Source organism: Gekko japonicus, unplaced genomic scaffold (assembly GCF_001447785.1).
Source record: "Gekko japonicus isolate JY-2015 unplaced genomic scaffold, Gekko_japonicus_V1.1 scaffold1621, whole genome shotgun sequence".
NCBI classification, from domain to species: domain Eukaryota; kingdom Metazoa; phylum Chordata; class Lepidosauria; order Squamata; family Gekkonidae; genus Gekko; species Gekko japonicus.
The window spans coordinates 413,346-425,304 of NW_015169826.1; the positions used below are offsets into that span (position 1 = coordinate 413,346).

At 46.6% G+C, this 11,959-nt stretch overlaps 2 protein-coding genes and 1 pseudogene across 2 annotated transcripts in view; 2 read left to right on the forward strand and 1 right to left on the reverse strand.

Moving 5' to 3' along the window:
• Positions 1-827, forward strand: part of LOC107115517 (olfactory receptor-like protein OLF3) — an 11,597-nt gene extending 10,770 nt beyond the window's left edge. Inside the window, exon 5 of the mRNA XM_015417240.1 lies at positions 817-827. Coding sequence (XP_015272726.1) covers positions 817-827 — 11 coding nt within the window. The remainder of the gene's footprint in view (positions 1-816) is intronic.
• Positions 1-7,644, forward strand: part of LOC107115518 — an 11,667-nt pseudogene extending 4,023 nt beyond the window's left edge.
• Positions 7,645-11,024: 3,380 nt separating this feature from the next.
• Positions 11,025-11,954, reverse strand: LOC107115519 (olfactory receptor-like protein OLF3). The gene has a single exon (XM_015417241.1). The coding sequence runs from the start codon at positions 11,952-11,954 to the stop codon at positions 11,025-11,027; it is 930 nt and encodes a 309-aa protein (XP_015272727.1).
• Positions 11,955-11,959: the final 5 nt, after the last annotated feature.

Below are 11,959 nucleotides of genomic sequence, written 5' to 3' on the forward strand. Positions count from 1 at the left end.
GACTTCACAAGGTGGCTGCTGTGAGGATTAAGTAGATGAGGGGGAGAAGGATGGGGAAAGCCACTTTGGGTCCCCAATCATGGAGGAAAGCAGAATATAAATTTTTGAAAAGAAAGAAAAAACTTGGGGCACTTCTTGTCATCCAGTGGGGGGAACCTCCATGTGGAAGGAAAGAGGAGAAGAGAAGAGATTGGATTTACACCCCGCCTTTCACTACCCAAAGGAGTCACAGTGGTTTACAATCCCTTTCCCTTCCCCTCCCCACAACAGACACCCTGTCAGGTAGGTGGGGCTGAGAGAGCTCTCTCGAGAACGGCCCTTGAGAGAACAGCTCTGAGAGAACTTATGACTGACCCAAGGTCACACCAGCAGCTGCATGTGGAGGAGTGGGGAATCAAACCTGTTTCTCCCAGATTAGAGTCCACGCTCCTAACCACTATACCAAACTGGCTCTGGCAGCCCAAGCCTCACAAACTATACCAGTTTGGTGTAGTGGTCAAGTGTGCGGACTCTAATCTGGGAGAACCGGGTTTGAATCCCCACTCCTCCACTTGCACCTGCTGATGTGACCTTGGGTCAGTCACAAGCTCTGGCACAGCTGTCCTTGAAAAAGAGCAGTTTCTGTCAGAGCTCTCTCAGACCCACCCACCTCACAGGGTGTCTGTTGTGGAGAGGGGGAGGGAAAGGAGTTTGTAAGCTGCTCTGAGACTCCAAGTGAAGGGCGGGGGTATAAATCCAATCTCTTCTTCTAGTTATAATTGACCTTGTGAGCTTGGGGTCCTCATTCTGGCACTTGCTCCCAAATATGCCTCCAAGGAGCAGCATGAGGTAGGGTAGGGTTGCCAGCTCAGGGTTGGGTAATTGCTGGAGATTTGGGGGCTGGATGGGAAGGACTTCAGCAGGGTACAGTGCCATAGAGTCTACCCTCCAAAGCATCCATTTTCTCCTCAGGAACTCCTTGGGAGATCAGTTCCCCTGGAGAAAACAGCAGCTTTGGAGGGTGGCCTCTGTGGCATTATAGCCTGCTGAAGTCCCTCCCTTACCCAAAGCGCTCTTTACTGCTTGTCTAGTAGGGTTGCCAGGTCCTCCCTGGCCACTGGCAGGGGGTGGTGTGAGTAGGGTTGCCAGATCCAGGTTGAGAAACTCCTGGAAATTTGGGGGTGGAGCCTGGGGAGGACAGGGATCTCAGTGGGCTACAACGCCACAGAGTCCACCCTCCAAAGCATCCATTTTCTCCAGGGGAACTGATCTCTGTCATCTGGAGATGAGCTTTAATACTGGGAAATCTCCAGGTCCCACCTGGAGGCTGGCAACCTTAGGTACCAGTCTTCCTCGGTTCTGTTTTCCCTCTCCCAGCTTTCAGTCACAGTGTATTCATATTATTATGGTCACATAATCAGAACTAAATCCATGCTCTGGAGCACTCATCACTGCCTGTCTCCATTCCAGAAATTTCTGTGGGGTCCCAAGATGGCCGACAGCGTCTGCTGCAAATTGGTGGACTACTTGGAAGAGCTGACAGAGGAGGAATTCAAGAAATTCAAGATGCACCTCGAGGACTACCCGCTGGACAGAGGATACAAGCCCATCCGGCGCTGTAAGACCGAGAAGGCCGATGCCATCGAAATCGCTCGGCTCATGGTCAGAGCGTATGAGGAGGCGATGGCATTGCAGATGACAGTCAGAATCCTGGACAGAATAAACAAGAAGAATCTGTCAGCAAAAATCAAACAGGAGATGCCGGCATGTAAGTAAAAGGAGCTCGACCACTAACAAAGCTAGACTCTCTGAGGCTGTATTCCTTCTTAGGCCTTCAGTCCAGTTTGCTATGGACCTTGGCTCATCAATATATAAAGGTAAAGGTTCCCTTTCTCGAAAGCCAGTTGAATCCAACTCTAGGGTTGCGGTGCTCATCTCCGTTTCAAAGCCGAAGAGCCAGCGTTGTCCAAAGACATTTCCGTGGTCATGTGGCTGGCATGACTAAACACCAAGGCGCACGGAACGCTGTTACCTTCCCACCGAAGTAGTACCTATTTATCTACTTGCAGTTTCTTGCTTTCGAACTGCTAGATTGGCAGGAGCATCAATATATATCAAACAATAAATACACATAGGATACATTCGGCTGACTATGGAACTTCAGGTTTCTGTGCCACCTCCTCCCTCCTCTTGCACGTTGCCCCAGGACTGAAAATGTCCTGGTTTAGAGATAGCTGAGGTTTTCTCCTAGAAAGAAACTGGGTGGGGTGGGGGGTCAACATACCGTGAACACCAGCTGCCTTATGCTAAGTCTCATCTAGTCTATCAATGTGTGATTCTGCATCTAGCATTCGCTCCACATATTCTCAACTGGGAGGGAAAAGTGCGGCTCAAAACCACATCCAAATACCCTGGGCTAACACCATATTGACTGCAAAGTCACCCCTGGACGGCCTTAAAGCGGCCATAAATCTATGCAGAAGGTACCATAAAATCCGATGATCAAAGGAAGCAAAAGCAGCATGGAGTGTGGAGGCTACCATAAAATCCTGTAATGTATCCAGCCCAGACAAGCCCAGACAAGTTCAGAGACAAACATCTAGCTTCGCTCCAAGAGACAATGGATTATGCGAGTCTCATCTTGTCTATCAAGGGGTGATTCTGCATCTAGCATTTGCTGCACATTTTCTCAACTGGGAGGAAAAAGGGCAGCTCAAAACCACATCCAAGTACCCTGGGCTAACACCGTATTGACTGCAAAGTCACCCCTGAACGGCCTTAAAACGGCCGTGAATCTATGCAGAAGGTACCATAAAATCCGATGATCAAAGGAAGTGAAAGCAGCATGGAGTTTGGAGGCTACCATAAAATCCAATGTTCAAAGGAAGTGAAAATAGCTTGCAATGCAGAGGGGAATTTCTCTTCCAATGTGGGTCTCGTAATGGAGGGAAAAGCCAGTCCAGAATCAGCTAAGGTCCGTATTGTCTTCTTGGACTCAAAGTAGTTCTCAAGTGCTTTAATATATATTTTTTTTAATTAGCATTCTTTGCAAATGCGTTAAGTTGTTTCTCCAATGGCAAGTCTGGTCCGGTATAATCCGTAGCCTCTTAACTGAGTCAGCAAGGGTCAGCTGAACCTTATCAAAAGTGGGAAACACACAATGTCTTTTCCAACTAGCATCACTTCTGTCTTGTCGGAGTGGTTTCTTCACTTTCAGTCATGATTTAACCATAGCAGTTAGGTATTGGCCCAAGACCTCTACCATGTCACCAGGGGATTTGGGTAGAGAATTATAGAGCTAGGTGTCATCAGAATATAGAGCCAATTCCAGAGCTATGAATTATTTCTCCTAAAAGCTTTCAACAGCGGTTGAATAACACGGGGGATGCCTGGTCTATCACTGACAGCCTGCGCTCGTCAACCATATTTAAGAAAGACCAATGTGCTGTATACCAAGTTAATCTACAGAATGTATAACGCCACCTATATGGTATTATAATATAACTGCTAGCACTTTAATATGAATGCAACATTGTTTTAATGAATTGTTTTAAATCTCTGTGATATTTATTGTTATTAGGCTTTTATTGTGAGCCTGCCTCGGTGGGGAGGGCGGGGTATACATTTGAAGAAATAAATTAAAGTCTCCGTGCAAGACCTTTTCCGAGTACTTGCCAGGGTCGGCTCTGCATAGCTTCTGAGATCTGATGAGATTAGGCTTGCCCGGGCTATCCAGGTCAGGGCCTAATTGCATCAGTTTGTTACTGCGACTGGTGCAAGAGATGCTTCTCTGGTCATTGTGGGAACTACAGAAGCAAGGGACCCGTGGAGCTGCCTCATACGGAGTCTGACCATTGGTCTGGCAAAGCCACTATTGTCTTCTCTGACTGGCAGCAAGCAGTTCTCTAGGGTCTCGGGCAGAGGTCCTTCTCCATGCCTACGGTTTGGTCCTTTTGATAGTAGTAATAGTAATATACTTTATTGTCATTGTACATAGTACAACGAAATTAAGATGCAATCATTTCGGTGATCTACTACAATATTCATATACACTCACGCAACCATTCACAACTATCTCATAACTCCCTTAAGGTTCACATAGCAACTTAAAACCACTAATGTCACCCAAATTCCCATTTCATACAGCATTTAAGGCAGTAATAGCTCTCGAATAAAAACTATTTTTTAATCTGTTTGTCCTTGTTTTAATATCCTATATCTTCTGCCCGAAGGCAGCAGTTCAAACAGGGAATGTCCAGGGTGTGACAAATCCTGCAGAATGTTCTTTGCTTTTTTCCAACATTGAGAACTATACAATTCCTCCAGGAGATGGCCAGGCCTGACAGATGTCTAACTGGAGATATCAGATGTTGAATGTGGGACCTTCTGCATGCCAATAAGGTGCTCTACCACTGAGCCACAGCCCCTTCCCCTAAAGACACTCTGTGTGTGTGTGTGTGTGTGTATATATATAAGAGATAGATAGATAGATATGCATACCATATATATAGTATTTTAAACCAAATATTTAAAATATTTATATTTGTATATTATGTTTATTTCATTGACAACAATGGCCATTTGTTTCTGACAGGTTTCTTCCAGCCTGCAAAACCAGTGCCTTTGACCAAGGAAGAGAAGCAAAAACAGAAAGAGAAGATAGAGTCCGATTTGTACAACCGGTTCTTTGGAACTTCAAAGAAAGGTCTGTTTCTGGGGGGAAGTGACATGCTTCTAGGCGGAGGGCTGCTGGTCACTATGGAAAGGCTACAGGCAGCTCGTCCTACCGAATGTGCCATTGTTGGCCATCTGTGATGTGAATCGTATAGCCTGATCTCGTATAGCGTGAGCCCGCTTCAGCGGGAAGGGCAGGGTATAAATCGAACTAATAAAATAAAATAATAAAATAAAATCTCGTCAGATCTCGGAAGCTAAGCAGGGTCAATATTTGGACGGGAGGCCACCCAGGCAGGCTTTGCAGAGGAAGGGAATGGCCAGCCACCTCTACTTCTGGCTTGCCTTGGAAGCCCATTGCTGGGGTCGCCATCAGTCAGCTGTGAGTAGACGACACTTTACACATGCCATGAGAATCACGTTGCTGAGCTGAGGAAAAAAACCCTTATCTGATTGCTGGACATCTTGTTGAAGCACAAAGGCCTCCAGTAAAACGACAGAGAAAAGCAAATCTACCACTGAGCCACAGCCTCTTCCCCTAAAGACACTGTGTGTGTGTGTGTGTGTGTATAAGAGATAGATAGATAGATATGCATACCATATGTATAGTACTTTAAACCAAATATTTAAAATATTTATATGTGTATATTATGTTTATTTCATTGACAAGAATGGCCATTTGTTTCTGAAAGGTTTCTTCCAGCCTGCAAAACCAGTGCCTTTGACCAAGGAAGAGAAACAAAAACAGAAAGAGAAGATAGAGTCCGATTTGTACAACCGGTTCTTTGGAACTTCAAAGAAAGGTCTGTTTCTGGGGGGAAGTGACATGCTTCTAGGCGGAGGGCTGCTGGTCACTATGGAAAGGCTACAGGCAGCTCGTCCTACCGAATGTGCCATTGTTGGCCATCTGTGATGTGAATCGTATAGCCTGATCTCGTATAGCGTGAGCCCGCTTCAGCGGGAAGGGCAGGGTATAAATCGAACTAATAAAATAAAATAATAAAATAAAATCTCGTCAGATCTCGGAAGCTAAGCAGGGGCCATATTTGGACGGGAGGCCATCCAGGCAGGCTTTGCAGAGGAAGGGAATGGCCAACCACCTCTACTTCTGGCTTGCCTTGGAAGCCCATTGCTGGGGTCGCCATCAGTCAGCTGTGAGTAGACGACACTTTACACATGCCATGAGAATCACGTTGCTGAGCTGAGGAAAAAAACCCTTATCTGATTGCTGGACATCTTGTTGAAGCACAAAGGCCTCCAGTAAAACGACAGAGAAAAGCAAAATGTTCTTCCAGAATGGCCAGTGTTTAAAATGGCTCACTATGTGGAGAAGAATTTTAAAAGATGAATATTATAATAATAAGAATTGTGTGCTATCAAGTCACAACCAGCTCATAGCAACACCAGGATCATGAGATTTTCAAGGCAAGAGATGAGCAGACGTGGGGTTTGCCATTGCCTTCTTCTGCATAGCAACTCTGTTCTTCCGTGGACTCCCATCCAAATACTAACTGTGGCCAACCCTATTTAAGCTTCCAAGCTCTGATGAGATTGGGCTAGTCAGTCTGCAAAAAGGGTGCATAGGTTCATTTATGCAAGCGTATATTCATCCTTCACCTTACAAGAAGGGTTTTTTAAAAAAACAACTGCTTCCTGAAGTGGGGAGGGAACTGAGGTGTTGGTGATGTCACGGATGCTAACCCCGGATGCTAACCAAGTGGTGCTCATTATGGCCACTGTACAGACATCATTTGAGGTGTCAGTTTTTCTCTGGTCCAGCTTGAAACCATGCCAAACCTCTGTAGAACAAGTGTTTTAAAAGATTCTCTCAGAAGAGAGTGTATATATGTTTTGAAGATAGCATTGGCATTATCAAACACCTCCGCCATACTTAAAATACTACATTTGTCTCCACCGTTCCTGAGTTGAAAATGTGCGAAGAATAGTCTCTTCTGCTGGTGAACATTGCAACACTGCCTTTTTTCTCGATCTCTCTTTTTAGTGGAGGTGACGCTGGATCCCAAAACAGCCTTCCCTACGCTTATCCTTTCTGAAGACCGGAAGAGCTCCGCCTGGGAGAACGAGCCCAACCTCTGCCTGATAACCCCGAGCGATTCAATTATGTGCCATGTGTTCTGGGAGCAGAAGGCATCACCTCTGGGACTCTGGAATGGGTGGTGAATGTGGGCAAGGCCAAAAGCTGGTCCATTGGTGCTGTCAAGGAATCAATTGATAGAAAATGGTACCTCTACATAACAGCTGAACAGGGGTTTTGGGCCCTACAGCTGAACGAAGGAGAGTACAGGGCCTCCACTACCCCTTTCACCACCCTTTTCCTGTGGAAGTCACCACAGAGAATCAGAGTGCACCTGGACTACGATCGTGGCATCCTCTCCTTTTTTGACGGCGACTCCATGGAGCGTCTCTTTAGCTTCAACTATCCGTTTTCTGAGAGGATGTTTCCCTTTTTTGAGGTCTGGGATACAGAGATCCCCTTACAAATCTGCCCCAGTGATTCCTAGGGGCAACAGAGTCAAAATAATTTACCTCCCCCTCCCTCCTAGCTGTTTTATCGTACCTGAAATTTTGGGAGGCTGAAGAAGTGTGAATTCCACCCCCATACTCTTCAATACATGCTCACGAGTGAGTTGAAAGTTTTAAAGGCCTCTGTGATAAGCTCTACCCATCAGCTTCCAGTATTCATATATTTAGCCAGTTGTGTGCGGCCATAGTGGGAGAGCCACCTCCTGTGATATTAACAATCAGAGATTGGGGCACTCTGGGTGTAAGATCAGCAAGTAAAATAGGTTACTGTGGATTCATTATTAATAAGAAAGTCAAGAGTGATATGAAATGCAAAGCTTAGTGTTGGGCTGGTATCTAGATGAATCCCCACCTGCGCTATGGAAGCTTGCGGGGTAACCTTGAGCCACGTACACTCTCAGCCTAACCAACCTCAGAGGGTTGTGGCGAGGGGGAAATGGAGGAGAGAAGACCACTGTAAGCCGCCTTGGGTCCCCGTTGGGGATGAAGGCAGGGTACAAATGAATGAATTAAATAAATAAATCTCACAGCTATCGGGCAGACTCAGCACTTGGATGTTGTCCACTTTTGATATAGAGTAGCCAAAGACATTCTAAGCCAGCGAAACAGTGGGGGAGAGGACGTATATCATTTCAGCTGTGTGCCCGCTATGAAAGTTCTCTGACTGCATATGCAACATCTGTTCAACCTTCTGTAGACCTCGATTGGGGAAACCTGTTCTTTTGGTTTAGGGCAGAAACCAGACCCGCACAATGCTGATTGGCTGGCGCTTATGCCAGTCATGAAACCATTTCCCCATCCAGCCATGTTTCAGAGATTGTCTTGTGCTTCTTTAAAGGTTGGATTCATTTCTATGCTGCCTGATAATTGTACAGTTCTTGAAGTGGCGTACATTTTTTTTTTTAATTACAGTCAATAAAGCCAAAGAAGCTAACAAAACAATGGGTTGTAGGGACTATCTGACTCCAGTCCTGGCTCATCTGCACTGGCTCCCAGTTTGCTTCTGGGCACAATTCAAGGTGCTGGCATTCTTATCCTTTTGGTATTTTTGCATTTATGCATGTGTGTGTGTGTGCCCATGCCTGGAAGGCATGGGGACCTCTGGTGACTCCTACAGGGACATGGAGGACGTTCAGAGAAGCGGCTTGATAGCCTCCCTCTGCCTCCTGGCCCTGGTATTCTTTGGAGGTCTCCCATCCAAATACTTGCCAGGGTCGGCCTTGCTTCGCTTCTGAGATCTGACAAGATCGGGCTTGCCTGGGCTATCCAGGTCAAGGTGCTGGTATTGACCTTTAAAGCCTTATATAGCTTGAGGCCAGCATACATAAGAACATAAGAGATGCCAATGTTGGATCAGGCCAAAGGCCCATCCAGTCCAACACTCTGTGTCACACAGTGGCCAGAAATACCAAGTGCCATCAGGAGGTCCACCAGTGGGGCCAGGACATTAGAAGCCATCCCACTGTTGACCCCCCCCCCAAGCACCAAGAAGACAGAGCATCACTTGCCCCAGAGCCCTATACCTTGTGGCTAATAGCCACTGATAGACCTATGCTCCATATGCTATCTAATTCCCTTTTGAAGCCATCCATGCTTGTAGCAGCCACCACTTCCTGTGGCAGTGAATTCCATGTGTTAATCACTCTTCGGGTGAAGAAGTACTTCCGTGCCCACGAGTTCTTGTATTGTGAGAAAGGGAGAAAAGTACCTCTTTCTCTACCTGCTCCTTCCCATGCATAATCTTATAAACCTCGATCATGTCACCCCTCAGTCGTCGTTTCTCCAAGCTAAAGAGCCCTAAGCGCTTTAACCTTTCCTCATAGGGAAAGTGTTCCAACCCTTTTATCATTCGAGTTGCCCTTTTCTGCACTTTTTCCAAATCTATAATATCTTTTTTAAAGTGTGGTGACCAGAACTGCACACAGTATTCCAAATGAGGTCACGCCATTGATTTATATAGGGGCATTGTGATATTGGCTGATCTGTTTTCAATACTCTTCCTAACAATCCCCAGCATAGCATTGGCCTTTTTTATTGCAGTCACACACTATCTCGACATTTTCAGTGAGTTATCTACTACGCCTCCAAGATCTCTCTCTTGATCAGTCTCTGCCAGTTCAGACCCCATCAATGTGTATTTATATTTAGGATTTTTGGCTCCAATGTGCATCGCCTTGCAATTGGCCACATTGAAGGACTTCATACCCAAAGGACTTTTGACTCCCTTATGGATCTACTCAACCACTGTGGTAATCTTCAGAGGCCCTGCTTTAGGTGCCCCCCCCCCTTCTAGGGTAAAGTGGGTGGAAAAACCCAGGTGAGGGCTTTCGCAATCGTGGCACCGAAATTCTGGAACTCTTACCTCTTTCCCCAGAATGTAAGATATGAAATTTTACATTGTGTGTAAAAGATGTGACATTTGTACAACAGATACGAACTATAATATGATACGACTTAATCTGGCAAGCAAGATTTTTTGAGATTTTATCATTGCAATTATTTGCATATTTATAATAAAAACCATCTTTCATAAGAACACAAAAAATGTTTTGTTCTAGAACTAGGGACATTTAGTAGTTGGGGCAAATCCTCAAACTGCCAGCTTCATAACACTGTTAAGCCTGAGAGAATGTGTCTAAACTGTAAATTTTATTACTATAGCAATTGCCACTGAAAACAGTGGGATATACTTCTGAAAAGACAGGCATAAGGTTGCGCTATAAGTGAGTCAATGCTCACATATCCCTGTACTTTGCTTGGTTATTCAGCACAGTGATTTTGCAGTTGAATGTGTCAACAGACAGTGCATTTGAAAGAACTGTTGTTGGCAGCCAGCTGCTTGGGAGTACTGCTGCAACTACTCCAGGTTGTCATCAGCAAGCAGCTGGCGATGGACCTCCTTGCTTGCAGCTCCCTTCTAAGCTTCTGTCTCCGGCACTCAAAGGGTGGAGGTGAGCCTGGTGGACTGGTCTTAATCACTCGAGTCTCACCTGCTGCATCAGAGCTGGGTGGTGAGTCTTGGTCAGCCTGCAGCTCGTCAGCCTGTTTGCTGACTTCTGCTGACTTAGAGCCAGCCATGCGTGGCTTCCCTTCTCCTGAGCACCCTCCTCCCCTGAGCTGAGCTCAGGCTGACCCACGACAGTCTCAGAACAAGCTGACAAAACACTGGGGTGAGAAGTAACTCCAAATATTTTTCATTACTGAAAAGTAGCTCTCACCCCCACCCACCCACCAGTTCAGAAAACGTCACACATATTCTAGATTCAAGTCCTTTCTGTTTAACTGACCAGCTGTTCTAAGTCCTTGCTCATTCTTGATCAGTGGGCCCAGAATGGCGACACTTATTCCCAGATAGTCATACATAGGGTGGCACCCTGATGGAGCCATCCTGTGCAGAGGTACACTGTTCTTAAGTCCATTGATATCAAGGGGCTTAGAAGGGTAGAAGAAGAGATTGGATTTACACCCCGCCCTTCACTACCCAAAGGAGTCTCAGAGCAGCTTACAATCTCCTTCCCCTTCCCCTCCCCATAACAGACACCCTGTGAGGTAGGTGGGGCTGAGAGGGATCTTTTGAGAACTGCTTCTGAGAGAACAGCTCTGAAAGAACTTGTAACTGACCCAAGGTCACACTGGTAGCTGCATGTGGAGGAGTGGGGAATCAAACCCAGTTCTCCCAGATTAGAATCCACACTCCTAACCATTACACCAAACTGGTGTAACACTCTGTCTGGCACTAACCAAGTCTCCCCAAAACAATATGGAAAACTCTGTTCGCTGTGCCACTCAGCCACAGTGATACAAACGTGCAGGTGAATCATTGCCTTTCACTGCCACGTCTTCCCAACTTTAGACAAGGCTCCTTTGACTTCCTTGTTCCTTAGGCTGTAGATGATAGGGTTGAGCATGGGTGTAACCACTGCATAGAAGAAAGCAAGCATCTTGTCCTGGTTGGGCGCAAAGTTGTCTTTGGGACTCAAGTAAGCAAAGATGGCGGTGCCATAGCAGAGGACGACCACGGTCAGGTGAGAGGTGCACGTGGAGAAGGCTCGGTGCCGGCCTTCTGGAGAGCGGATGCGCAAGATGGCACTGATGATATACACATAGGAGAGCATGACTAGGATGCAGGGGATCAGCAGCACAATGACGCCCGCCACCATCAGTGAAATATCATTCACAAAGGTGTCCGAGCATGACAGCTTGACAACAGCCAGGACTTCACACGCAAAGTGATTGATGATGTTGAGGCTGCAGAAGTGAAGGCACAGGGTGAACGCAGTCTGCACCACCGCGTTGAGGAAGCCAACGAACCAAGAGGTGATCGCCAGTTGGATGCACACTCTTGGGCTCATCATGACCTTGTAGTGCAAGGGATGGCAGACGGCGACGTATCTGTCATAGGCCATGGCTGCCAACAAGATAAACTCCGTGCTTCCCAGGAACAGAGAGATGTAGAGCTGAGCCATGCACCGGTCAAAGGAGATAGTCTTGTGGCTGGTCAGGAAGTGGGCCAGCAACTGGGGCACCACACTTGTCGTGTAGCAGATGTCAAGGAAGGAGAGATTGCTCAGGAAGAAGTACATGGGTGTGTTGAGCCGGGGGTCGATGCGGATGGCCGTAATGATGAGCATGTTGCCTGCCAGGGTGATGAGGTACATGGAGAAGACCACCGCAAAGAGCCACAGGTTGGTTCCTCGCACTCGGGAGAATCCCACAAACACAAACTCTCGGACTGTTGTCTGATTGGGGGGTCTCATCGCAG